This window comes from Stegastes partitus, unplaced genomic scaffold (genome assembly GCF_000690725.1).
Source record: "Stegastes partitus isolate 25-593 unplaced genomic scaffold, Stegastes_partitus-1.0.2 Scaffold159, whole genome shotgun sequence".
Classification (NCBI taxonomy): domain Eukaryota; kingdom Metazoa; phylum Chordata; class Actinopteri; family Pomacentridae; genus Stegastes; species Stegastes partitus.
In genome coordinates, this window is record NW_007577890.1 from 44,848 (window position 1) to 70,548 (window position 25,701).

At 39.8% G+C, this 25,701-nt stretch overlaps 1 protein-coding gene across 1 annotated transcript; it reads left to right on the top strand.

The window, feature by feature from the left end:
* Nucleotides 1-978: 978 nt before the first annotated feature.
* LOC103355582 (interleukin-10 receptor subunit beta-like) lies at nucleotides 979-24,580 on the top strand. Its single transcript, XM_008279429.1, has 8 exons — nucleotides 979-1,162; nucleotides 8,148-8,277; nucleotides 10,285-10,475; nucleotides 13,744-13,904; nucleotides 16,856-17,009; nucleotides 20,238-20,395; nucleotides 20,650-20,822; nucleotides 21,920-24,580. Exons 1-8 carry the CDS (start codon nucleotides 1,108-1,110, stop codon nucleotides 22,146-22,148), a joined length of 1,251 nt encoding a protein of 416 aa, XP_008277651.1. The 5' UTR covers nucleotides 979-1,107; the 3' UTR covers nucleotides 22,149-24,580.
* The last annotated feature ends 1,121 nt before the right edge of the window (nucleotides 24,581-25,701 follow it).

A 25,701-nucleotide genomic window follows, 5' to 3' on the forward strand; every position in this document is an offset into this window, starting at 1 on the left:
ACCTGTTTGTTGTTGTACTGCATTAAAAAAAGAAAAAACAGACTGAAATAAAAATAATAATGAATAGTTTCTCAGTCTTTGTTTGCTGTTTGTGAAGTTTTGTCCTTGTGTGCTACGTTAACTCACATCGTGAGCATCTCCTGGGGGCTAAGCCCCCAGGTCCTTAAAACTTAGTGACGCCCCTGCCATGAGGAAAAGAAAAAAGAAACAATCCATTTCTGGATTTACAACTCTACTTGGATGTACGTAATGATAAAGGTACAATTAGTCAGGAAGTGTCAGTGTAATGACGGGGCAAACAATTACTGAGTAGTTATATATCAAAGACATCTAATTCACAACAATTTGGACCTGCACAATTAAGACAAAATAGTTTTAAAGTTACTTTGCAATTACATTTATGGCAAGAGTTGGTATCTTCAGTGTCGCTCAGTGTGTGTGTGTGTGTGTGTGTGTGTGTGTGTGTGTGTCAACCAGACAGAGTGAGGGAGAGAATGTTCTAAAAATCATTTTACATTCTTACATTTGATTCTGATGTTTCTCTGCGTCCTGATGTGAAGTGCTTTTCAGTGTATTTGAACAAAACATGAGTCGCTATTCAGTGTGAGCGTCTTAACATTCTTCTTTGAAATACCAGAATCCTCTGTTGGTTTGACATGCTTAAATCAAATGTTGTGTTATTTAAAAAAATAAATAAAATTAAAAAGAAAACGAAACGTGTTGGACATTAGCCCATGATGCTAGATGACACTGTATGTGACAGCATGTCCGTGAGTATATAAACTACAGATAAAACCTTTCCTCGAAGGATTTTCAAACCTATTTTGTGGCTGTTTAAAAAAAAAAGTACGTTTTTTTGTTTTTTGGGTTTTTGGGTTGTTGTGTTTTTTTTTTACTAAATTCTTCAAAACAAGTCTTCAAGCGCTTTAAACAGAGGTTCAATCTTGCTATTATTTTGAAAGTTCAGCCGGATCTGTATATCCAGATCGCTCTGCCAGTTTCAGCCGAGTGGAGCCGACTCCGAGTGAAGTGCGTCCGAGCCAATCCTTGGCATTAAGCACACGATTAATACGTTGGAAGCTGTTACTAGCTGCCAGAATATCAATCATGTCTGCTGCTCTTTATTTCTGCCTTCTGTGTTGGTGTCTCCAGAACAGCGCTGGTAAGTGTTTTAGCTCAAGAAATTAGCATGCTAACGTCCGGCGGCTTGTATCTTCGGCGACTGTGTAGCCGTGTGGTCCGTTTTTATCTTCACAAGCTAAAACTAACTACACATAGCAAACAAGTTGGCAAAAAAAGAAAAAAAATACTGTTAGTGTCTCCTCCAGTGTTCTGTAGAAAAAATGTAGGAAGGAAAACACCGTATGTCTTCGGTAAGTTGCTAGCATATGAGTCATCTGTTACTTTCGATATCACACATCTCTGAATGTTAGCTAGCTTTACAGTAGTTCACGTGTAACTGCTACATTAGACTAAACTTTAAACGTGTCTATTGTCTACAGATTCAGTGTAGGTCTTCGTAAGTCAACACAACATCACAACTCACTTCCTGGTTAAGCTCGATAATATCCAGATCCAAATACAGTAATGCCTCCTAACCACAAGCTTGTAAAAAAAAAAAAACGGGTCATCATTTTTTTTTTAAAATTATCTGGTATATTAATTTGATTTTATTTACTTAAATACCTAGTTGAGTATCTAAATAAAACTGAAGCTGTCAGTTTGTTAGAAAGCTGTGAGCAGGGTATCCAGCCCGGAGCAGAGCCAGCGGTGGACGCCTGGCCAGCAGTGCTCGGCTTCAAACCCCCGACCTTCCGATAAGTAGCCCCGCTGAGCTACCCTTAAATGCGACATTTTGTTTTTCTGTAGTATGTGTGTATTGTGACAGTAAATACACCATGGATATAACTGACCAATTTTAAGATGTGGCTTCTGTACTTTTATCACATTGCCTGTTCCTATATAGACCTAATGCAGCTCATCAGAGCCCTCAGGCAGCCAACCCTTCTCATCTCTATCGCAATGTTTTCACTTAATTGCCTGAGAAAAATGCTGTTTGTAGTTTTTAATTATTTTTCATTTAAAAGTCTTGATTAACAAATGAACAGTGAGACTTACTTAGAACGCTATGGTACCAGCGTGGTAGATTTTCTGTGACAGCTCAGTTTGAGCTTGTGCCTTTTGCTGCAGCTCTGGGATGGCAACTGGAGATACTGTGTGTGGTGGCATTACATATACATTTGAAACCAGGAGTTTACATACACTGCATAAAAAGACACAAAACCTTTTTTTCCTCACTGTTTGACATTAAATCAGACTAAACTTTTCCGATTTTTGGTCAGTTAGGATTACCAACATTATTTCTATTTGATAAACGCCAGAATAATAACGGATTTTTTTTAAGATAATTTTTTACTACTTTCTTCAAAGTCAGAAGTTTACATCCACTAAGATCACTATTTGGGAAAGGCCAGATGATGATGTCATGGCTTTGGAAGCTTTTGATAGGTTAATTGACAACATCAGAGTTAATTGGAGGCACACCTGTGGATGTATTTTAAGGCACACCTCAAACACTCTGCTTCCTTTTGTGACAACATGGAAAATCTAAAGAAATCATCCAAGATATCAGGAAGAGAACTATGGACCTCCACCAGTCTGGTTTATCCTTGGGTACAATGTCCAAATGCCTGAAGGTTCCACGCTCATCTGTTCAAACAATTATACGCAAGTATAGACACCATGGGAATGTCCAGCCATCATAGCTCTCAGGAAGGAGACGGGTTCTGTGTCCCAGAGATGAAGTGTTTTGGTGAGAAATGTGCGTATCAACCCCAGAAGAAAAGCTGAAGACCTTGTGAAGATGCTGCTGAAGCTGGTCAGAGAGTCATTATCCACAGTGAAACCAGTCCTGTACCAACATGGGCTGAAAGGCTGCTCAGAGAGAAAGAAGACATTACTCCAGAAGAAACATAAAAAGCAGATTACAGTTTGTAAATGCACACAGGGACAAAGAGCTTCATTTGTGGAGACATGTCCTGTAGTCTGATGGAACTAAAACTGAACTGTTTGGCCATAATGACCATCGTTGCATCTGGAGGAAAAAGGGGGAAGCTTGAAGCCTGAGAACACCATCCCAACTGTGAAGCACAGGGGTGGCAACATCATGTTATGGAGGGGACTGGTGCACTTCACAGAATAGATGGCATCATGAGGAAAGAACACTACCAGTTCTGTCAGGAGGAATGGGCCAGAATTCATCAAACTATTCTCAGAAGCTTGTGGAACGAAACCCAAAATGTTTGACCCAAATGGATGTAAACTTCTGACTTCTACGAAAGTAATAAAAATTCTCTTAAAAAAATTCTCTCTCGTTCTGGCGTTTAGCAAATAGAAATAATTTTGGTAATCCCCACTGAACTGAAACAGGAAAAATTTAGTCACATTTAAAAGGGAAAAAAAGTTAAGTCTTTCTAATACTGTGTATGTAAACTTATGGTTTCAATTGTAGCTGGTCAAGCGGAAGCTGAATCTTGTTTTTAAAACCGCTTCTATATGAATGTAGAGGAAACACTGAGTCCTATAAACTGCTCAGGCTAACTTCCTCACTGGCTTATCATCTGCTTATTGATGCTACTATTTATCAGTGCTCCCTAAACGCTTCACATGTAGGCTGTGGTAAATACTAGCCGGGTGACTGCAGTTCACTCATACAGCTGAGAGTCTGAAAATTAGTTGAAAAAGAACATGTTTACTTAATTGTATAAAGGCTTGCTGTTAACTGATTGCTGTTAGTATCAGTTTGACTTTTCAGCCTCAGCGCTGTGTTAGCGATCCAGATTGGCTCTAGTGAGCTCAGTTGAACTGACTCAGACGAGCTCTCCCTGTCTGTACCTGCACTCTGATCATTAGGTGTGTCTGAGTTGGAATTCTCTCTCTCTATGTTTTGTCTTTTCTGTTTTTTTCTGTCTTTGGAATACAGTAACAGTGAAATGGAAACCCACTGAGCTAACAAAGAGGAAAAAGTACTACTTTACACTGAAATAGCTAACAGAGGAGGTGTGAGTGATGGCTGGAGTGTCTCCAGATCAGCCTGATGATCATCATACACTTGTACAAATGTGACCTTGTGAAGTTTTAACGTGCACACCCTTCAAAAATGCTCCATATTCGACTGTTTCAGTCACAGTCTGGAGCCCTGTTGACACTAGCAAATGCATTCTTGCGTCAGTGTACCAAATGTACATATCTTGGTTTTCATTCCTTAATAACCAGACTTCCACACTCCTTATTAGCAGTGTTTACAAATGTGATGTGTTTATGTTTAAAACCCAGTATGGACAGATATACAACTGCTACTTTAAAAAAATATACATATTTTAAGGAGAACTAAGATGAAGGACTCCAAACTTTGAATTGGTTGATCTCCGATAAATTTTACTTCATGTCGTAGGATGCATTTTGTCTCTCCTTTAGTTTAAAACAAACTTTTCTGGATTGCTCATAAAGTAGTGATTTTTTTTTTTTTTGGTTTATGTTCTTGTGGGGCCAATAGAGGCTGGCACTGAGAATCTTCATATGTTTACTACCACATCTTCCTCCTGTTCCAAATTCACAGGTTGCATAGGATTGCTTGAGTTTGTTCCTGTGACCCAGACAATGACATTTTTTACCTAGCACACAGATGTAACCTATGAACAGCTTACAGTATTCTGTGATTTGTTTTTCTGTTGGTTTGTTCCTCTTTCTAGTTCTAGAGAAGACAAAGACAAATTGGCACACTTCCTCTACTTTTAGTGAACAATTAATAATAAAGTTCTTGTTTCTATATTCTCTGTTTCTCTGTTTATGCTGGTTATTGAGTGCTTCTACTGGAGTCTGAGTACGACATGATTACCATTTCAGTTGTAAAATTAGTCTTTTCAAATTAATATTTGCAAATGGTTGTCTACAAACAAAAAAAACACTCGTAACATAAATCATGATATGATTCATGATAAATTCAATTGTGAATGTGTAATTACTTTTGTTTACAAAGACACACCAGTTCTATTAATTTGGCTTTTTGCATGAAATAAGTAAACGTGTCACCATTATATTTTAATGCACAGTTTTGGAAACACCAGTTTTGTTTTGTTCGGGTTTTTTTGTCAGACAGCAGGAAATTGTTCCGTCTCACTTCTAATCCTGTCTGATGTTGTTTCTGTAGTTCCTCTTTCACACTGACAAATCCATGCAAGTTGTGCACTTTTATACAAACAAAGCTGTTTAAAAGTGGGTCCGGGGATATTCAACAGTTTTAAACAGTCTATAGTTTTTAGGGCCCGACTGATATGGATTTTTTGAGGCCGATGCCAGTTCAAGTTGTGCATTTTTCTTTCTATGGAGCATGAATATAGCTACTAGCTGTACTGATGACTTTATCTTTAGATTTAGACCGTAGGTGTCTGCTGTATATAAGCAGCATAATAAATGAAGTTACTGCAAAACTTTATTGATGCAGCCCTCTGATGTTCTGGACTCTCACTGTGATGTCTTTAAAGTTGATGAGAATAAGTTCATAAAATTTAAGTTACATAAGTTCGGTAAAAGGTTGGATAAAAAGTTTAAAAAGTTGTTTTCTGTAGTTCTCTGTCAGAGTGAGGCTCTATGCGCTGCTGTGGTTTCAGACTTTGTGGCAGAGACGGTCGTCAGCTATCTTAACTCTTCGTCATCTCCGTGTCTAAGGTTGACTTGTTTACAACAAGCAGCAGCAAAAACTGAGCTTTTCGTGGTGTTGCTGAGCCGATAAATCGGTCTGGCCCTAGTAGTTTTCTATTTTATGGTCTAAACCAGGGGTTCTCAACTGGTGGGTCGCGACCCAAAAGTGGGTCGCGGACCTGTTCTGGGTGGGTCGCGGACAGCCAAAAGCTGCCTTTGCGTCCCGCCACTTCCAGCCCGTCGGAGCCTGCGTGCACCCAGAAGTCCACTGTCTGTCGAGGGGCAAGGTGTTGTCACGCTAGTTTTGATATTTACCTTATTCACTTTTGTACATGCAGTTGTCATGGTCCTCCTTAGTTTCTTATTAATTTGCTCAAAATGGAGTGAAAACACATTGTTTTGTGCCCTTATTTATTTTGTGCAGTTTTGTACATGCAGTTGTCATTGTCCAGTTACTATACATGGTTATATGCTCTGAAATGCATGTTGCACAGGAAAATATATTGAATATTGAATTCTAAAAAAAATTGGGTCACGACTTAATGACCATGGAAAAATGTGGGTCCCAGGGTGAGACCAGTTGAGAACCCCTGGTCTAAACCATGTGTAGAGCCAAACAAACGCTTAATGTATCTCACTAACACTGTATAGTACTTATTGATTCAGTATGCAACAGAAGTATGACTGTGTGCAATAACACTTGAATGTCAAAAGATTCTATATTGTGTCAGCTGACTGATTTTATGACTTTATGTCTGCATTGAACACTAACTGGCAGTTGTTATCCACGTGGAGTCATGGTGCCAATGAACACAGCTCCTAAGTCCAAAACTGATGTGAAATGTTCTCGTGTTATTTTATAATGTTCATGCAGTTAGGATGATTAAAGGTGAACTTAGTTTGGATTTCAATTATCACAACTTGTGTCACTGATGACAGGTGGATTCACTGTTGTTCCACTGAGTATTTATTTTGAAGCATGTATTGTCAATATAATCTTTCCAGTGTGATTGTTAGTGAGAGGAAACACTGGTTCCTTTGTGACCTCCTGGATGAGTCGTTGCTGTGCTCTTGGGCTCATTTTGGTCGGCCGACCTCCTGGCAAGGTTCACCACTGTTCCATGTTTTCTCCATCTGTGGATAATGGCTCTCACCATGGTCCACTGGAGTCCTAAAGTTTTAGAAACAGCTTTATAACCCTTTCCAGACTGATAGATGTTAATTACTTAATTTCTCATCTGTTCTTGAATTTCTTCGGCATTTTGTTGCAGCTTTTTGAGATCCTTTGGCCGACTTCATTTTGTCAGACAGGTTCCAGTGTCTAGGATTTTTTTCAGCAGTGGGGGCAGGTTCTCCGGAGAGCCGTGATGACGTAAACAAATGACACTTGACAGCAGATTTTACCTTTACAACCTATTTATTGAATGAATGTAGAGGAAACACTGGGTTCTATTTAAGTGACTTCTTGATTGAACAGGTCTGGAGGTAATCAGGTTTGGGTGTGGTCGGTGAAATTGAATTCAGCTTTCCAAAAAATGCGATTAGCCCCAGTTAATTCATGATTTAACATGGGGGGGCAATTACTTTTTCACACAGGGCCAGGATCAAGGATTCAAGGCCTTTGTTGGTCACAAACACAGTTATACGTGGTATAACGCACAGTGAAATGCTTTGTGCACCTGCTTGTGGTTGTCTTTGTCTAATATTTAAATTTGTTTGATGATCTTAAACATGGGCTGCAAGGTGACTCGGTGGTTAGCACTGTTGCCTCACAGCAAGAAGGTCGCCGGTTCGCGTCCCGGTGAGGACACCCGGGATCTTTCTGCGTGGAGTCTCCGTGTTCTCCCCGTGCAGCGAGGGTTCTCTCCGGGTTCTCCGGCTTCCTCCCACAGTCCAAAAACATGCTGAGGTTAATTGGTGATTCTAAATTGTCCATAGGTGTGAATGTGAGTGTGCTTGGTTGTCTGTCTCTAAGTGTAGCCCTGTGATAGACTGGTTACCTGTCCAGGTGAACCTGCCTTCACCCTGAGTCAGCTGGGATAGACTCCAGCCCCCCAGGACCCTAGTGAGGATTACAGTGTAGAGATGATGGATGGATCTTAAACATTAAAGTGGGACAAGTATTTTTTTTTAAAAACAATTCAAGAAGGGGGCAAATACTTTTCACGGCACTGTATATTATAATATCTCTACTACATACATTGTCCTGTGGCCAGAAATACTCAATACAGCAGCAGAATGTTTGTTAATCTGCAAATGAAAATAGTCACCAACGAATGCACTCATTGCTTCTGTTTCAATGATTTAAAGCTAAGAACTACAGTAGCCAGATGTTATTACTTGTGATTAAATGGTTACATGTTACAATGCATTTTTGATCACTATGACATCTGCAGCAGTTGGCATGGGCTGTGTCATCATGTGGGTTTTCTCCTTTGTTCCCTCAGCTGGAGTAGACCCGACCCCACCACGGGATGTGACCATGATCACCATGAACACCCATTACATACTGAGCTGGGACTATGGCCAGAGTGCTGCAGACTCTCACAATGTCACCTTCACCACACAATATGTTGCGTAAGTCTCACTCATTCGCACGTACACCATAATGAGAGAGACAAACCAGCAATACTGAGGTTCATGTATCAAGTTTGTTTGGGAAAAGGTCAAGTTGAATTTGTGATTAAGTGATTTACCTCTGAATCTCCAGTTAATTAATTTACCTCTAGTGTTAATCCCAGGTAAACATTTGGGTGTTTATTGTCATTTGTCCACAGCTTTGCTCTTATGTCAAATATATTTTCACATATATTAACAAGTGTTGCTTGAAATGCCACAAAATATGCTACAGACATTTGTTTCCCACAAGAGGAATTGTTATCATTCCCCCATGACTGCTAATGACCTCAACTTCTATTCATCTTACCGCCAGTTTTTCTTTACTTTGAGCATCATATCCTCACAGAAATGACTGCATAGCTGTAAACTCTCAATCCTGTTTTATTTTTTTTTCTGTGCATGTTATTAGGTAAAATTTGTGGTCACAGGTGTAACTTTTTCAATAAAAAATGTATAGAGAGAAGTAGGATCATGTTTTCTTTGCGCCCATCCGTGGAGCAATGTTTGAAGTGTCTTAACTTGAGAAATAATGTAGCTAGAGTCCTGAGATTTTGGACGCTCATTGATGTGTACTTATGGACTTCAATGTTCCAACCCTTTTATAGAATATTACAAATCATTTATATGATGGTGTAAATTTGGTCAGAAAGCGTTTTTTCTATTCTGATATTCCACCAACCATAAAACCTTTTTTTTTCACCCTATGAAGCTGTTGTTGTTTTTCCTGTGAGTGGCACTAAAAGGAGCTATAAAATGTATTTATGTTGCCAGTCAGAAGCATGCTTTGTGAGAGAAATAGTAATAAAATGATTCTTGCATAACGCATTAATGCGTAACACTTTGAGATGGAAAACCATGGTTTTTCTTTTAGCCCAGTAATAATACATAGCTCTTCTAGATGAGATTGCTTTTGTAGCGGTTTCACCTACGCACCTGCTCAACAGTTGTCTTAAATTTAGCTTTTATACAAAAATCGTAATTTCAATTTTCTCATAAAGTTTGCCTCTGACTATTGGAATAGACAGAAGCATTGGCTTTCTTTTTTATGAAACTGGCACCATCATATAAGTGGTTTGTATTATTCTATCAAAGCAGGGTTAGAAGCTCATATGTACACATCATTCTAAAGTTATTGCGCTTCAAACATTGCTTCACAGTTTGGCGCAAAAAATTACTATTTTAAAATAACATCTGTCAAATTAAAGCTGGTCGGGCGTGGCGCATTCAGTGAACTGAGGTGGAATGACAATATTTCTGTCATACAAGAAAAAGTGTTTCCTAACATGTATATGAAGTGGCCCGCTAGCTTGCAAAAGACCTCTCAGAGAGCTGATCAAGGACTAGTTTTGCTAGCTGCAGCCTAAAGGAGACTGGCCGGGACTAGCTGGTTAACGTTAATTCAACTTTTAAAGAAAGTTACTTAGAAATAGCCCCCACCGCCTGTACAGGTCCGGGGCAGCAGTGAGCGGGCGTTTCCGCCATCAGCAGTCACCATACTGTATGCGGTGGCGGTGGTGGCGGTGGTGGCGGTGGTGGCGGTGGCGGCAGCAGTGGGAGGGATATTTGGAGATCACAATTGATATCCCGATTACAGCACAGTGAACGAATAGACGGCTGTTAGGCTATTCGGGTCCAGCCTTACTAGGTATCAGCTCTTAAGTTAAACTCTTATGAGATATTTTTGTTATTATCATTATATTTGTCCAAACAAATGCAGCTTTGGTAAATGGTAATAAACATACTATAAAAATAAGATATGATAAACTAATGAGATTTTTTTCTCTATTGTACAAAGCTTGAAAGTGTGATTTAGAAAAATTACAAATCCAGGTTTAGAAGGAAATTTGTCATAACAGTCCTTATTTTTTTCAATTTTGAATTAAAGATGTCTGCTTCAAGATGTCTCCAGTTACAATGATTAATAGTCTTACTTTTGTTTTGTGTTTTTTTATCTCATCTTTCCAGGAAGTACAAGCTGAAGTCCAAGAAGAAGGATCCAATCTGGTCCACGTCATGTAAGGAGACGTCAGAGATGTCATGTGATCTTACAGCATGCAACCTGCACTACCTGGGCATCTACATGCTTCGTGTACGAGCCAATGTGAACCGGAATCACTCCGACTGGGTGCACATGGAATTCTGTCCTGATAAAGATGGTAAATAGTCTGCACTTACAGTTGAAACCAGAAGTTTATGTACACTGCATAAAAAGACATGAAAACCTTTTTCTTCTCACTGTCTGACATGAAATTAGACTAAACTTTTCCTGTTTTAGGTCAGTTAGGATTACTGTCATGTCTTTGGGTCAAAGATATTAATATTTTAACGAGCGATAAGTTAGAGAAAAGGTTACAAATAAGTTCATAATGTATAAATAAATAAGTTAACTTCATAGGAAAAACTGCTATAAAGCTACAGTTAAAAAGTTATCCGCGTGAGACGTCTTCGGGGGGAGGGTGGTTACGTCAGAGTGAGCGCTCGTCTTGACTATAAACGATCTTCGGCGTTTTTCCTGTTGGTGAGAAACGGCCGGCAGTGTGACGGAGACAAGGTCTGGGGAACCTCGGATGTGCGCTGTGTCGGTTCTGGAGCATTTGAGCCTGGGGAAATTTTCGTCTTTTTACTAATTGTCACGTTGACTTCGAGAAATCTCCATAAGAAAAGCAAGCCTTGTGTGTGGAGTTTCTTAAATAGTTCGCTGGCTGTCTAGCAGCACACAGTTACGTGCAGTGAGGACAGCACAATTACCAGCATTATTTCTATTTGCTAAATGCCAGAATTTTTATTTCTATTTGGGAAAGCCCAGATGATGATGTCATGGCTTTGGAAGCTTATGATAGGTTCATTGACAACATCGGAGTTAATTGGAGGCACACCTGTGGATATATTTTAAGGCACACCTCAGACACACTGCTTCCTTTTGTGACAACATGGAAAATCTAAAGAAATCATCCAAGATATCAGGAAGAGAACTATGGACCTCCATAGGTTCATCCTTGGGTACAACTTCCAGATGCCTGAAGGTTCCACGTTCATCTGTTCAAACAATTATATCAATTATAAACACCATGGGAATGTCCAGCCATCATAGCGCTCAGGAAGGAGACGGGTTCTGTGTCCCAGAGATAAAGTGTTTTGGTGAGAAATGTGCGTATCAACCCCAGAAGAAAAGCTAAAGGCCTTGTGAAGATGCTGCTGAAGCTGGTCAGAGAGAGTCATTATTCACAGTGAAACCAGTCCTGTACCAACATGGGCTGAAAGGCTGCTCAGAGAGGAAGAAGACATTACTCCAAAAGAAACATAAAAAGCAGATTACAGTTTGTAAGTGCACACAGGGACAAAGAGCTTCATTTGTGGAGACATGTCCTGTGATCTGATGAAACTAAAACTGAAATGTTTGGCCACAATGACCATCATTACATTTGGCGGAAAAAGAGGGAAGATTGAAGCCTGAGAACACCATCCCAACTGTGAAGCACGGGGGTGGCAACATCATGTTGTGGAGGTGTTTAGCTGCAGGAGGGACTGGTGCACTTCACAAAATAGATGGCATCATGAGGAAAGAACATTGTGTGGAAATATTGAAGCAACATCTCAAGACATCAGTCAGGAAGTTAAAGTTTGGGTCACCAATGGGTCTTCAGATGGACAATGACCCTCAGCATAGCGCCAGATGAGCTACAGAGAAGCTTCAGGACAACAAAGTCAGTGTTTTGGAGTGGCCATCACAAAGCCCTGATCTCCATCCCGGAGAACATCAGTGGAGCAAGGAGACCAACAAACCGGACTCAGTTCCACCGGTTCTGTCAGGAGGAATGGGCCAGAATTCATCAGATTATTTGTGAGAAGCTTGTGGAAGGAAATCCAAAATGTTTGACCCGAGTCATAAAGTTGAAAGGCAACGCTACCAAATACTAAGGAAATGTATGTAAACTTCTGACTTTGAAGAAAGTAATAAAAAAAAATCCCTAAAAATAAATGTCTCTCTCATTATTCCAGCGTTTACCAAATAGAAATAATTTTGGTAGTCCTGACTGACCTAAAACAAGAAATATTTTCTCTGATTTAATGTCAGACAGTGAGAAAAAAGGTTTTGTGTCTTTTTAGAATAGAATAGAATAGAATAGAATAGAATAGAATGGAATAGAATAGAATAGAATTAGGAGTGCTGCTCCAGTTGGTGCATTCGAAAGACAAAAGTAGACAAAAAGAGAATATACAATAATACAAGGTATTTTACAAATACAAATATACCAAAGTTGTAATTCTAAATATCAGGAAATGCATTTTTGTTTGTTTTGTTTTTTCCACATTTATGAGTGTTATTGCACAGCTGTTTCACATTGATAAGGTTTATTACACACATATTTTAGTTTATTTATGGGAATCAGTGGTGGAATTATGTTTTCTGTTTGTGACTGTTTAGTGTGGTGACAGCTCTGGGAAAGAAACTGTCTCTGAGTCTGTATGTTCATTGGTCATTAGTAGGGGCCCTGTACTGACCAACTGCCACTGGTTAGCACCATTGGTCTGCACGAGACTGCCAGAACCTCTAAAACAGTGTGTGTCAGTGATCCTGCTGTTACTGCACCAGTAGTTATGTACGTAAACACAAGGCCCTCCTGCTATGCTCTTACCTGAGTCTCTGTTTCTGTCCTGCCGCTGTAGCATGCAGCCTGCTAGCTCAACTGCAGCGTTGGGGGTAAGTGGGTGAAGCCACGTCTCCGTGTAATATAATAACGCTGCAGTTCCAGGCAAAGTCGTTCAAAGCGCTCTGTAACTTCAGTTTGTCTATTTTGTGGGTGATGGATCTGGCGTTGATGAGGAAGATGCTCAGTAGCGGCGGTCCTTGCGGTTGTTTTCTTAGCCGAGCATGTAGGCCCGACCGGCACCCTCTTTTCTGCTTTCCCGCTGTCTCTGACCAAACAAACAAAAGTCAAGGATAGTTCGCTATTAATTCAGTTGACTTGATTAATCTTTCATTTTTTAAATTCTGGTCTTGATTTTTTGATTCTATACTTGTAACCTTCATTTGTGTAGTTACATGTTTAAATAACTGTTATACTGTAAATATATGTTTAAGTAGGATTGGTTTGTAGTAGTTAAGCTTTGGAGAAAGGTAAGGAAAGAACATACTTTTTATGTTGGCGCTTACACAACCCCTCATCTAGCTATTCCTGGATGTAATATCTCCTCCCTGTCTTTCTCGCTCTTTCTCTTTTACTTTCTCTCTCTCTTTCTCTTTCTCTTTCTCTCTCATTCTCTTGCTCTTTCTCTCTGTCTCTCTCTCTCGCTCTCTCTCCCCCTTTCTCTTTCTCGCTCTTTCTTTCACTTTCTCTCTCTCTCTCTCTCTCTCTCTCTCTCTCTTTCTCTTTCTCTTTCTCTTTCTCTCTTTCTCTCTTTCTCTCTGCCTCCCCTCTCCAGCTGCTGTAGGACCTCCATCGACAGTGAACCTTGCTCCTGCTGGAAGTGACCTGGACGTTTTCATCTCTGATCCTCTGACCAGCACCAACAGCTCAATGAAGGAGCATCTTCCTAAGCTGTACTACGATATTCTTTACTGGGAACGCTCTCTAAACAGACAGGTAGAAAACTATTCCTCATTACAAACACTAGTCCCAAACACTGTGTAAAGGAATATCCTAAACTCACTTTTATACTGCATGAAGAAGTTCAAGTTTTCTCATACTTCAGCTCCTGTCATTGTATAACTGTGTATGTATAGCAGCTCTCTCTAGCATAAATCCCCATGCTGCTGTTTGTATTTTCCCCTCACTCCCTAAAGACACCTGGTGAAACCCAGAGACTGCACCAGCCCCATTAACAACCTACTGAAACACATCAGCCTTGTTAGCAGATTACCTCAAATGATTTGTATCACCACGTTGCACATAAAAATAATTAAAAACAGAACGGACAATTTGTATCATCACATGTATTTACTTTAAAATTGCACATGCTGCAGAAAGATTAGTCAGTCAAACTTTCTTTGTATAGCACCTGTCATTCAAGTTAGTGTAATTCAAGGTACTTGACAGATAACTGAGAAGCTGACAATAAAGCATCTTATATGTAAAGAGTAACTATTTAACATTAATGCATACAAGAAATAAATAAGATGAATAATTTCTAAATAATAATAAAGACTGTTCCAACAGCACACACCAAACAAACAAAATGCAAGTTCAGTGTTCCTTGTGGCATTGTTGGTGGGGGTGAAATCCTTTTGATGTTGTTATCAGATTTTGACCCCCACTTCATGCAGAGTCAGAAGTTGGTCAGTGCGTGTCTGGCAGCCATTTGGTCCTTTATTGGCCTGATAGTGACTCTGGGTTTACACCAGTCTCTTGGCTGATCTAGGCCTAATCCACATTGCTGGTGTCCTCTTGTCTGGAGGTATGAGTTGTGGAATCAGCTTTCTCGTGGCCTCCTCCTGATAACACAACTTCACACCACCCTGACAGACCTGAAAGGTGTCTTTCTTCAATGTTGAATTTTGGTGGGGTGCCTTGTTGTCTCTGCTTTGTTGATCACAGTGCATGGTGTGCATATGAGTCAGACTTCCCCCTTAGATGTTAGATTTAAAGAATGGACACATAGGGGCATAACAGCCCTGTGTAATCAAAAACTCAAAATCAAATCAAGTTTATTGTACATACAACAGTCGTATGAACAAGATGAGAGAGCGTTTCTTCAGGATCCAAAAACTAAAAGCAATTAAATAAAGAAGTGTTTACATATCCAGATCAGCAGTTCAGCATTCTGACAGCTTGTGGAATGAAGCTGTGGATCAGTCTGGAGGTTCTTCCTTTAATGCTCCAGAAACGTTTGTCTGATGGTAGCAGTTCAAACAGTTCATGGAGAGGGTGTGAGGAGTCCCTGACAATGTTCAGTGTCCTGCTCCTGCAGCAGCTCTGGAAATGTTCAGAGCTAGCTGTCTGTCCAGCCATCCAGAACGATGTTGTTCCCTCCAGCTGTATGTCTGTGTGGGATGTTGTCATGGAGCCATGTTTGTGTTAAAGCAAACATACAGTTCTGCTGGTCTGGAGGGGTTAGCTTTTAGCCTAGCAGGGCTCTCGCCTCCCTTCCTCCTCCTTTGCTTACGTTTGCACCGTTTGCACTTCATTCTCTCTCGGGTAACTGCTGGCATAGTCTCCGATCAGACTCCGTGTTGGTGTAGTATGTCCACATCACAACTGATTGCTGCATTTTTAGTGACATTTACTGTCCTGATGTTCAGCAAAGTCTCGCAGCTGTAAGTTTGGCAGAACAAACATCTGGGATAGACAAGACACTCAAAACGTTCACTCTCGCTGTCTCCTTAAGGGGCCACTGCGTCCATGCGCACTGCCATCTCTATGGAAACAATCATAAAATATAACAAATGTCATAACAACAACAACATAATATAATGAAAAAAGGAACACTGCTCAGTTTTGAAATACTTTGAAAGAAACACCAATTAGAGAAACAAGACTTCTATCGATTTTAAAGTTAAGGCATTATGTTCAGGCGATGGTGCAAAATTCAACTCAGACAAGTACAGATTTAGTTAAACTGTTTAAAAAAGCTTCCAAGTCTGAGGGTAAAACTAGAATTAGTTCAAGCATATGTAAGTGTGCACCCTCCAATCAAAGGGGGCGCTTGACACATCAATTCACTCTTTCCTGCAAAAAATGGACCAGACATGTGCCACCTATTTCAGTCAAGGGAAACTGGTTGTTATATTGGAGAGCTATGAAGAAATGTTGATGAAAAGGTGGTGCTTCCTACAGCACAATAGAACCTCTTCCAGAACAGGTTAGTCATGCATTATCAGTTACCATGGTGATCTAGCAAGTAAAAAGAGAGCCACCCTTGTGACACTGAAAACTCTGGCTTTTAGCTCATTATTAATTGCTAACCCATTAATCTCCCACCCCACACACACCACCGCTTCATGGAAAAATACTGCTAGTAATGGTCCAAGACGATTCCTGAAGTATGCAGACGACACCACTGTAATCTGTCTGATCCAGGGGGGTGATGAGTCTACATACGGACAAGAGGTGGAACACTTAGTCCACTGGTGTAGTCAGAACCACCTAGAGCTGAACTCACTGAAGACTGTGGAGGTGACAGTGGACTTTAGGAGAAATATGTATATAATATATTCTAGACCAGGACTGTTATTGTGCCATTTTTAATATTCTGTTTATATATACTGTTTGGGGTAGAAAAATATATGACGTGAAAGTGTAATGCATAGATTTTGGTGATTCAGTAGTATGAGTTGCAAGCCATCCTTCTTTATAATGTAATGCATAGAAATAGGTAATCAGTGGTAAGTACAGCAGCTTCATTACTGAAAAAGTCTTAAGTACTGAGCAGCAGTGATTTTTGGGGTTGAATGACATGAATTCCTAATATTCCTTCCTTTAATGCTTTCTACCACTTACTACAGACCTATCATCACAGATTTAGACTGTACTGACTCTGATATGGTGGTACATAAATGAAGTAGTTCCCCTAAAGTTTAAGTCGCCTCTCTTTTCAGGCCTCAACGACCCAGACAGTAAGCAGCAGTGCCAGTTTGGTGACTTTGCCAAACTTGAAGCCCTGGACCTGGTACTGTGTGAGCGTGCAGACGCGCTATGACTTCTACAACAAAAGCAGCAGCTTCACCTCACCGCATTGCATGCAGACAGAAGGTAACACAGTTTATGACATTTTTACATTTGCCTGGAAGGGATTCAGAAATCTACCTGTTGCTGCCGTCTTGGAAAATGTTCGATATTTATGAAGATTTCCACACCGACAACTTTATTTGTCACAATGTACATTCCTAGTATTTAGAAAGGCTTTTGACTGTCTAGAGCAGGGGTGTCAAACTCGTGTTCATCCCGGGCCACGTAAGTATGATGCTTGCCCTCAAAGGGCCGGATGTAATTGTAAGACTGTATAAATGTAACGACTCCTTGACATATTGTTATAGAGTTTTCTCTGCATTTGATTATTATTTTTTCTATGTACAAATATTGTGCATGCCTTTACCTTTAAAGCGCTTTCTACACAAGTTTCCCTAAGTTGAAAAGCTTTCTATTAGCAGAGTTTTTATGAACAGACTTTTCTACGAGCTGAGCGCATTTTCAATGTCCATACCACTGGCCACCGTGTTCATATAGTCAACATTGTGTCTGCTGTTTAAATTGGAACCTTCTGGATTGAATGTGGGGCTACTTTTTCTTCCTGACTGACTCAGTCGAGATCTGTCTGCCTGCACCTGAACACTTTAATCATCAGCCAGGTGTGCCGGACCTCTCCCTCTCTAACCTGGCTGTGTGTGTCTGTTTGTGTGTGTGTGTGTGTGTGTGTATGTGTTTTTTTTCTTATTTTTTTTTAACACAATTGACTATGTATTGTTTCATCATTGGAACATGGTAACAGCAAAACTGATTGCTTTACTGTCAGGCAGAGAGAGACTGAGTCAATGTGGAAGAAATTTCCAACCACAACATCTTGTGCATCAACTACTTGTGCCGACGGAAGGAACCAGATCAGCCTGATGATCATCATTCACTGACACAATGTGACCACATGAAATTTTAACTCGCATACGGTCAAAAATGGTCGCATATGAGAACATTTTGGTCTTAGTCTGGAGCCCTGTGTAGGCACATTGCTGTGTTATTATAACATAAATTATAACATTATATTACATTATATTATGTTACGTAAATGTCATTAATTTATCAGTTTCGGAAACACACGTCTCTCGCGGGCCACATAAAATGAGTTTGACACATGTGGTCTAGAGGAATACATTAGTTTATTGTAAACATCCATCCATTTATCCATTTTCTGTACATCACTTTATCCTCTGTAGGGTCGCAAGGGTTCTGGAGTCTATCCCAACTGACTTAAGGCAAAGGCAGGGTACCCCCCTGGACAGGTCGCCAGTCCATCCCAGTGCAACTAAGAGAGACAGACAACCAAGCACACTCACATTTACACCTATGGACAATTTCAATCACCAATTACCCTCTGCATGTCTTTGGACTGTGGGAGGAAGCCAGAGCACCCAAAATTACCATATTTAGCATGCATTTTTAGCTTTGTTAATAACACTATCAACAACGTGAATTTCTCCACTGTGAGATAAATAAAGGCATATCTTATCTTATCTTATCTTATCTTAACACTACTATAATGTGCTTAAAGACCTTTCAGGTTATTATTTAGTACATGTTCAACAAGTGTTTGATAAATTGTTTATACTACCTCAATCAATGACAAATTTTGTTGTGTATATGGGAAAGGAGCATTGGTGTCCACAGGCTGAGTAAACTGTGAAGTGTGAAAGGCTCAAAAGTATTGGAAAAACTAACATAATTGCAAATATAATGAACAGCATAAACATGCTACTAAAGATGCTGCTCCTGCAGAAAGTCCACAGATGGATCCTTGAGACCAAGTAGCTGCTGTTACTCTGTCGGCTGTCTGTGGCGTCTCCCAGCAGTCAGTGAGGACCTGGCTTTCATCAGCTGTCCCTTAATTAAAATATTGCTTAAATATTATTTTTAATGCACAGTAACAGTCATAAAAATAGATGAAAGATGATGAAGACAAGCAAATAATTCCATCAGAAGTACAAAGGCAGCGATTGAGTACATTAAATAACAATATAAACTTGTAAAAAATAACTTGGACTTCCTTCAAAGCCATTTGCCTGTGAACAAAAAAGAAATGACACTTTCCACCTGGTTGTCTGCATGTTTCCTGTCTGAGACACTCACAACTCTCAAAGCATTAGAGCAGATTTTTTTGCAGCTTTTTCTTGATAAAACAACCACAGATTTGATGTGTGTCACATTAATATTTCCAAAAAACTTTTTTTACTTTGGTAAATTTTCTCCTGTGCCTTTTTCTGCTGGTTGGTGCGAACGGCATTCTGGGATACTTGGCTGCCCCAAGTCCACACAAGTCTCGTCAAGATGCATTCTTGATAAAGGGCTGAGTAAGAACACATCCAGGCATTTCATCCGTACTTGGCTTGATACATCCTTTGAATCGGAACAATACCTGGGCTACAGCTGATGATGTTTCACAAGTCTGCAAGAACACAAGTATGGACAAGTATGCCTATTGAGAAACGACTTTTGAAACATGGGTGGATTATTTTTTTCTACTCACAGAAAAATGAGTGCCACGTGTAGTTTATCAACTAATTTTTCAGTCTCACTAAGAAAACTAGAATGCCATAAATGTTTTGGATTGGAACAACACAGTCTACTTATCACAGGATAAGATAAGATAAACTTTTGTTCGTCTTATACACAATTATACACAGTACAATGCGTAATGAAATGTGCTTAGTACCTGTGTCCAGTTGCAATAAAAAGTGAAACAAAATCTAAAAAATAATAAATAAATAAATAAAGTAAGATACCTAAAGTGTTCAAGAAATATATACATAAAATAAAATCTAATCAAATAAAGCAAATGGAACATGTAACATGGGTTGTGCAAGGTGCAAAGGAAAGCAAAAACCCTGCAAGGGCCGCTTTAGCCATTTACTCCATCCTCATTGCTCTTCTGATGGTTGGATAGCTCACTTTAATTCGTACCAACAAGTGCAACCCTACAAATGCCTTGAGGAGAAACTGAAAATGTCTGTCTTTATCTTCATATTTAAACAGCAGCACATCTCACTCATCCATGATGGTCAGCTCTAAACTTTTTATCTCCAAATGGTCAGTTAGTAGTACTGACAATCTACGACTGACAGACATTAAACCAGCCTTTTGAAACTCTTCATTCTTGTCTGCGTGTCTGCATAAAACTGTTCAAGTAGATGTAAACGGTAACAGATGGACCATGAAACTACACTAAAATATGATCTGATTTCTGTGTGTGTTTTCTGTGTGTTTGTATAACAGGTGCTACTCCATGGTGGCAGATTTTTGTATACTTTTTGGGCTCTCTTGTCATCTGCTTTGTCGTCGTGCTGCTCTCACTCTATGGCTCTTTTTGGTGCTGCAAGACCTTCAAGACGGCATTGTACCCTCCGAACCAGCTGCCCCCACACTTTAAGGATGTACGCAGTTACAGCAGGCTACAGTATTACTTGTGTCATCACAGTTCTGACTATGTGCTGGCAGAAGTCAAATATAGCTGAGTTTTTTTCTGGTTTTATTGATGTAGTTTTGGCCAATCTAAGCCAATAATGAAAGAATATATAGTAACTGACTACTCTTATGATTGTTTTCAGTTGACCAAATCATTTCCATATTCAGTTTCACCTGAACATGTCTTAGTATCTCAGTATGTCTGTTCTGTTCCTCCCTTCAGTACCTTTTTGACTCTCCAGCCTCTGACGTTCCGCGCCTTCTCACCCCGGATTCAGAATCATTACTGCTGTGTGACAATGTGACTGTCTGTCCTGAGTCAACTGTCTTGGAAATTCATAACCCACCCCTTGAAGACCTTCCAACACCAACAGCAGGCTTGGACCCAGACAACAGGTCACTTTTAATCTCTAACCCCTTTCAGACATGCACTCCTTTCTGTTTATCTGACAGCCTCTGAATGTTCTGCTTTATATCTAAGTAAGAACTCTGCTCCTACTTTTCTGTGAAAGCACCAATGGCAATTTTACCAGGTTGAACCTAGTAGCTGTCTCCAAAGAGAGAGCATTGCCTACATTTATTCACCTGAAACAACAGCAGTTACTTCATTATATTACTTTTTATTTATATGGGTCATTCCACCAATTCACCATACTTTTTAAAAAGTTCACACCTGGCCATCTTCAATTTGACAGATTTTTTTTAAAAAAGTGGTGAATATTGATTGAGTTGACCATGTGTAAAATCTGGGGTCAGAGGTAACATTAGTTTTTGAGTTAAAATCCTTAAAGAAGGTGTTATATTGATTTTGCATTGTTTTCTTTGTACCAATCTGTCGAGCAGTGTTTGAATTGTCATAACTTGACAAATAATGTGACTAGAGTCCTGAATTTTGCAGGCTCATTAATATGTACATATGGTCTTCAATGGCACAACCCTGTTGGTATAATATACAGGGTCATGAAAGCGTATTTACCCCCCTTCTCAAATTCTTATTTTTTTGCATATTTTTCCCACTTTAATGTTTAAGATCATCAAGCAAATGTAAATATCAGACAAAGATAACCCAAGTAAACACAAAAGGCAGTTTTTAAATTATCCATCCATTATCTATACACCGCTTAATCCTCACGAGGGTCGCGGGGGGGCTGGAGCCTATCCCAGCTGACTTAAGATAGGTTTTAAGTGTAGACTTTCAGCTTTAAGTTGATGATATTTACATCTACATCAGATGAACAGAGTTTGTGTGCGCCCTTCACCTTTTTAAGGGACCAAATGTACTTGATAAGGTTGTTGTTATTATTGTGAGTATTATTATTATTGTTGATAATAATAATCCTATCACAACTCTGAAAAGAGTTTCTGACAATATATGTGCTGTGTTGTTTACCAAATGCAATACTTAATAAGAAATTCTCATTTACAATTTAAGAGATATTACATCACTGTACAAAGCTAAAATAATAAATGTCCCCTCCTCTCGATGTTTTCAGTGGCAGACACAGTCGCCAGGACAGCAGCAGCAGTGGAGACTCTGGCGTTTATTCTACAGGAGGCAGCTCCAACTTAAGGCAGTCCAACACCACCAAGTCCTCTGCAGGTGCTCAAGACAGCTGCCAGGGTTTGTGTGACTCAGAGCAGATGAAGATGCAGGAGATGGCTCCAGGGCTTAACAGTCCACCTCTGATCGCAGATGAGGGCGTTGTAGACATGTGTGTCTGAAGCTGTGCACAGGAAAATCTATTTTTTCGAAGAGCATTCTGCTGGGCGTCCGGATAACTCAACAGGTGGGGCAGGCAACCCATGTACAGGGGCTATAGTCCCCAGTGCAGCAGCCGCGGTTCGATTCAAGCCAGCGGCTCATTTGCTGCATGTCCTTTCCCCACTCTTCTCCTCATATTTCTCTGTCACGCTTTCACTGTCCTATACATTAAAGGCAGAAAAGCCTCAAAAAATATCTTTTAAAAAAAAGAAGAGCATTATGCTAAGAGGATTTTATGGAAGATGCACATGTTTGAAGTGTGCAGTGTGCCCTTTTTGCACCTTTTAACTGTGAAGCAGTAGAGGTATGTGTGCTGTCTGTTATAAATGGTATATGGAAGAAAGACACAAGCTGATGAGTGACAGACTCACACAAGAAACAAACATGAACTGTTGCTGAGGCATCCAATGTTGCCAGCCTCCATGTAATGCTGAAGACAAGCCACAATACTGCTGACTTGAGCTCCCTTTGTTTTCCAAAATTCTGGTCCTTATTTGGACCAGATTGTTATTATATTTCCACCAAACAGGAGGTGCTGTTGGTGCTGATTTAAATAGATTTTACATTCCCTTCTCCTTGTCTTCAACAGCTGCTGTCTTGACCCTGCATTCATGCAATGAGTGGTTAATGTGGGGCTTGAATTTGACTGAGTGTAACTGAGAGGATTGTATCTCTGGAGCAGTCTGCATTAACATTGGTTTGGGTCTTTTACTGCCACATTGCTTTAACCCTCAAGTGACCAGTAGGTCATTTTTGTGATGTTATGTTTTGATTTTTGGTCATTTTGGCAGTGTTAATGCATATGGCATAAAAATGTAGTAAATGTATGTATTTTGGGGGTCCTGGGGCTCCCATAATGCATCAATAATACACTGTGTGCACAAAACAATTACACTCTGGACCTTAAAGACCAAAATGTCTCATGCAGAGAGATTAAAAACTGCTATTTTTGATGTCTTCTGTTAATGTTAATACAAGCCTTTTTTGGATCTTCTAGTGTGTGGCTCTTGTTCTATATTTATATACACTACTCACAAAAAGTTAGGGATATTTGGCTTTCAGGTGAAATTTATGGAAAATGTAAAAAGTTCACGCTACAGTGGTATTACATCATGAAAGTAGAGCATTTAAATAGAAGCATGCAATGGTGATTTCTAGGGCTGGACCCGAATAGCCGACTATTTGTTCGCTCTGCTGGTATTGGGATAGCAATTTTGATCTCTGAATATGACTTTCATCAGAGAACAGCACTGAGGCCCACTGTAACCTCATCCAGCGTATATGCTCCCTCTGCCTGGTGGTTTGGTCAGGTACCCTTGGAGGTCGTCTAGCACGCAGACCACGCTGATGGTCTGACGTGACACTTCACCTCACTTAAATGTGCCTGGAGTTGAGTGGCATTCATCATCCAGTTCCACAGGGCAATGTTCACAATGAAGCGGTCATCAGATGAATGGACGGATGGACGGATAGATGGGTAGATACTTTGTTAATCCCGAGAAAAATTCAACATGGGCATCATCAGTATGGGATGTGGCCAGAGGACGTCCACTTCTATGCCTTTCTGTGACTCTTCCAGTCTCCCTGTATCTCTGCTCCCTGCTGATGACACTCAGTGGCCACTTCTGTCTGAGAACATCCTGTTTGAAGCTGTGCAATGGCGAGGTACTGTTGATCAGTTGTTAGGCGTCGTCTTGGTCTCATGATGTCAAAATGTGAACAGCATGATGGGGAGTACTGTTTAAATACCAATTCTAATTGAACAAGGAAATTCGTTGGTCGATTCATGGATCAAACACCTGTTGTTGCTGTTGCCAGCTGCTTGCTCAGAGGGAGTCCAAAGGCTACTTTGTACTGTTGGGTTTTGTGTTACAATTTGTAAGGTCTATACCTTACTATGTAAAGAGCTTTCAGATGGCATATGTTGTAAACTGCGTTGTGTAAATAAAATTGAATTGAAAATTGAATTGTGAATTTTGCTGTTAAGCTCCTTCTTAGAGAACAGCAAGTTGTGCAGAAATTGCTGAAACATTGAACTGGTGGACATTCAAAAGTTTAGAGAAGGTCATATTAAGTTCACCTGTAAAGGTTATAGTGCAGGTTCATCCTGAAATTTCACCCGAAAGCCAGATATCCCTAACCTTTTGTGAGTTGTGTGTGTGAGTGTTTGTGTGTTTGTTTGTGCGTGCGTGCGTGCGTGTATATAATCTCTGTATAGAGGGGTTTGTCATGCCCTCATTGACATAAACTGGATGAATAAAATAGTAGAGCAACTCATTAACCCGCTGAAGCCCATGCAGTTTTATGTGTGTCTTCTACTCCTGTATCATTTTTCCTCACTGTATGTTCATTTTTCATTGCAATATAAAAGGAAGGAGCAAGAACTCAGAAATGGCTTTGTTTTATGTTACAGATCAGAAAAAAGAATAAATTAAAGCAGAATTTCTTTGATTATTTGTTGTACAGAAATTAAAACCAGATACTGTAGATATTTTACTAATATTTTTATTTGTTGGAGCTCTTTGTGCCTGCAGCTGAGTCAGTAATGACTTAAAGGTTCTGCTGAGAAACACAGTATGTAAAATAAAGTGATTGATCAAGTGCCATTATTTTAAGCCTAGATTTGGTTAATTTTTCTGATGCATTTACATGTTACACAATACATTGAGTTGGAAATCCACCGATTCTTTCTGTTTTTACATTTTCTGGCTGTGAGATCCCCGGTGTCCTCACCGGGACGTGAACCGGCGATCTTCTTAAATCTAGGTGTGTTTGGTTGTCTGTCTCTGTCTGTGTGGCCCTGTAATAGAATGGGTCCCTGTCCAGGGTTTTCAGAAGTAGTACTTCAGACCAATATCTCAGCTCTTGAAAGGATTGCCTGGTGCATTCTTGTTTTGTCATAGATGTAGTTGTTTGTGTCTACGAACTGTATAGCGTACTTCACAGAATCATGTTGACTCCTAGTAAATGTCAGTGTTCATCGTGGGCTAAGGAACTGAGACTTAAAAAAGTGAAATCCACATTACAATAAAGCTGCTTATTAAGCGCTGTTAAAGTCCGAGTCAGTTCAATTCTTTTATATATATATATATATATATATATAGCATCAATTCATGTCATGTTATAGCACTTCATGTAGTGAAACAGGGTAGGAACTCCTATTTTGAAAGTAAACCCAAGCACACAGCTGGTTTGTCCATCAACTTGTGTGTGAGGCATAAAGAAGTACCGTTTGCTCCTTTAAACACCATCAGGGAGGTTTTGTTCTGACAGTCTAGCACAGGGAGAAGCCATGAAATGGTGCATTTATTTTAAAAAGCTAGCGTCCCTGGTAAGCCTTTTCATATTTCAAAACTTAATTTTGATGGTATATGCCAATGCATCCTGATAACTTTTTTTTCTTTTAACAAGGGACCTAATTTAAAAAGCCAAGATGCATGAACTTCCTTCCCTTTGCCTTGGTAGAGTTTTGGGCCTTATTAAAGAATAATAATAACAATAATAAATGTATTT

Excerpts from the sequence above, each read along its gene's own strand:
- LOC103355582 (XM_008279429.1), top strand. The coding sequence starts at position 1,108 with ATGTCTGCTGCTCTTTATTTCTGCCTTCTGTGTTGGTGTCTCCAGAAC. Across the intron at positions 8,278-10,284 it reads TTCACCACACAATATGTTGC|GAAGTACAAGCTGAAGTCCA; the intron begins GTAAGTCTCACT and ends TCATCTTTCCAG. Across the intron at positions 13,905-16,855 it reads AACGCTCTCTAAACAGACAG|GCCTCAACGACCCAGACAGT; the intron begins GTAGAAAACTAT and ends CTCTCTTTTCAG.